Here is a 1,981-nt window from a genome sequence, read left to right as displayed (position 1 = left end):
TTAAGGCAGAAAAAAGAAGGAAAATAACAAACCATCAGTTCAGGGGTTTGAGAAAATATGGGAATCAGGAATTTTTCTATATACCAAACTGAACGATTGTTGTTCTCTACTTAAAAACATACTTTAGATTTAAAAATGCTTTAACTTGACTACCTCAACAAGCGTTTATCCCTTTAGTCATGTACAAAAGAACTATTTAATTACTTATTTTTGGTGTTTTTTAAAGCGTATGGCAATCATATCTTAAATTGTTTTGTTTTTTTATGACTTAAGGGATACACGTCCATTGAGGTAGTTTAAAGTCTATTTTTCATACAAAACAAAAGGTATGCGTACGTGTTGCGCATGCGTATTTAATATAGGTATGATGGTCTGACAGGGTATGGTCATCTGACAGAACACCGTATAGCATGGTGACAGCATAACTTTAGAGATTGAGCTAACAGATTCTGGAGAGTGGGAGAATAGAGATAGAATGATGAAATAGGGGTCCCTATGTCCTCCAGCAGTCTAAGCCTATAGCAGCAGAACTATAGAGATAGCTCAGGATCTCCACCTGATGACGCCTGTTTCTATCTCCTGCTGGCAGGTAGAATACCAGTGCAGAGGTTTTCTTGAGAAGAACAGAGATGCTCTTTATGAAGAACTGGTGGACACAATGAGAGCCAGTAAGGTGAACTAATTTATAATAATTTATATTTAACTTAATTCATAATATCCATAAAAAAGAAACATAAATCCTGTTTCTGTAATAGAAGCTACGCACAGCAACTGTTTGTTTTCCCCCTAATCTTATGAGATTTTTTTTTGTTTGCGCCTGTTATCAGTTTCCTTTTCTAGCAAACTTTTTCCAAGAGGAGGAGCAGAGTTCAGCAAACAGTAAAGGCGTCCGAGTCAAAGCAGCCAGGCCACCTGTGAAACCAGCCAATAAGCAGCTCAGGACCTCAGTGGGAAATAAGGTCTCTTTGTTTCTGTTTTTAACTCTAGAATGAACCAAGTTAGTATTTCATGCACCTTTATCCTAAACTTTGTGGCTGGATGCAGTTCTGCAGCTCCCTGTCTTTACTGATGGAGACGCTGAACGCCACCACACCTCACTACGTGCGCTGCATTAAGCCCAATGATGAGAAACTCCCATTTGAGTACGTTCTTCCGAAACTCTGTTTGAACATTTTTCTCTCTGCCCACCAAAGAATTTCCACAGGATGAACTTGTTTCTGTGTTTTTTTTAGATATGACTCAGGGCGAGTGGTGCAGCAGCTGCGGGCCTGTGGAGTACTGGAAACTATTCGGATCAGTGCACAGAGCTACCCATCCAGGTGACTTTTGTTTGTGAAGTTTACAACACATCTGTGTCTCTATGCTCTCATTGCTGACTCGGATGTTTTTTTGTTTTTGTTGTTTGTTTTCAGATGGACATACATTGAGTTTTACAGCCGATACAGCATCCTGATGTCCCATTTGGAGGCAGACCTCACTGACAAAAAGGAAACGTGTAAAAATGTCCTGCAGAGATTGATTCAGGTTCGCTATGATTGTTATGAAGCATCTCTAAGTTAGAAAGCTCTTTGGTGTCATGATTTTATTCTAAGATCTGACCCACATGCGGAAGACCAAACGGAGAGACCAGGGGAAGGTTTAACAGGTTTATTGAGAACTGGTAGAGATGGGTCCAGTGCTGCTCTGAACACTGGCGAACCGGGACTGAAAAGTGAAGGGGAAGTTCCTGTGGTTAGTTCAGGCTTTGTGGGAAATTTGAACTTCGATTTGCAAAAGGCAATAGAGGCAACAGGACTCACGTTTCCAGTAAAGGTGTCTTTCTCTGAATCCTGTCGGTGTGGGTTGTTCCGGTAATTGACTTGCTCGTTGGAGGGCGGACAGGGTTTACCCAGGTTGAGGTGTTTTCCTTGATGCTACTTAGATTTCCAATGGTACTTGAACTGATTCTTGTGGAGATGAATCCCCTGCTCAGTGTGAAGCT

General features: G+C 41.0%; 1 protein-coding gene across 1 annotated transcript in view; it reads left to right on the top strand.

The window, feature by feature from the left end:
• myo5c (myosin VC) overlaps positions 1-1,981 on the top strand; it is a 34,164-nt gene that overhangs the window by 10,018 nt on the left and 22,165 nt on the right. The window contains exons 14-18 of the mRNA XM_015400525.1: positions 590-673; positions 828-959; positions 1,045-1,142; positions 1,233-1,319; positions 1,413-1,524. Coding sequence (XP_015256011.1) covers positions 590-673; positions 828-959; positions 1,045-1,142; positions 1,233-1,319; positions 1,413-1,524 — 513 coding nt within the window. The remainder of the gene's footprint in view (positions 1-589; positions 674-827; positions 960-1,044; positions 1,143-1,232; positions 1,320-1,412; positions 1,525-1,981) is intronic.

Source organism: Cyprinodon variegatus, unplaced genomic scaffold (genome assembly GCF_000732505.1).
Source record: "Cyprinodon variegatus isolate N-32 unplaced genomic scaffold, C_variegatus-1.0 Scaffold1115, whole genome shotgun sequence".
Taxonomy (NCBI): Eukaryota; Metazoa; Chordata; class Actinopteri; order Cyprinodontiformes; family Cyprinodontidae; genus Cyprinodon; species Cyprinodon variegatus.
This window is presented reverse-complemented; position numbering and strand designations above follow the sequence as displayed.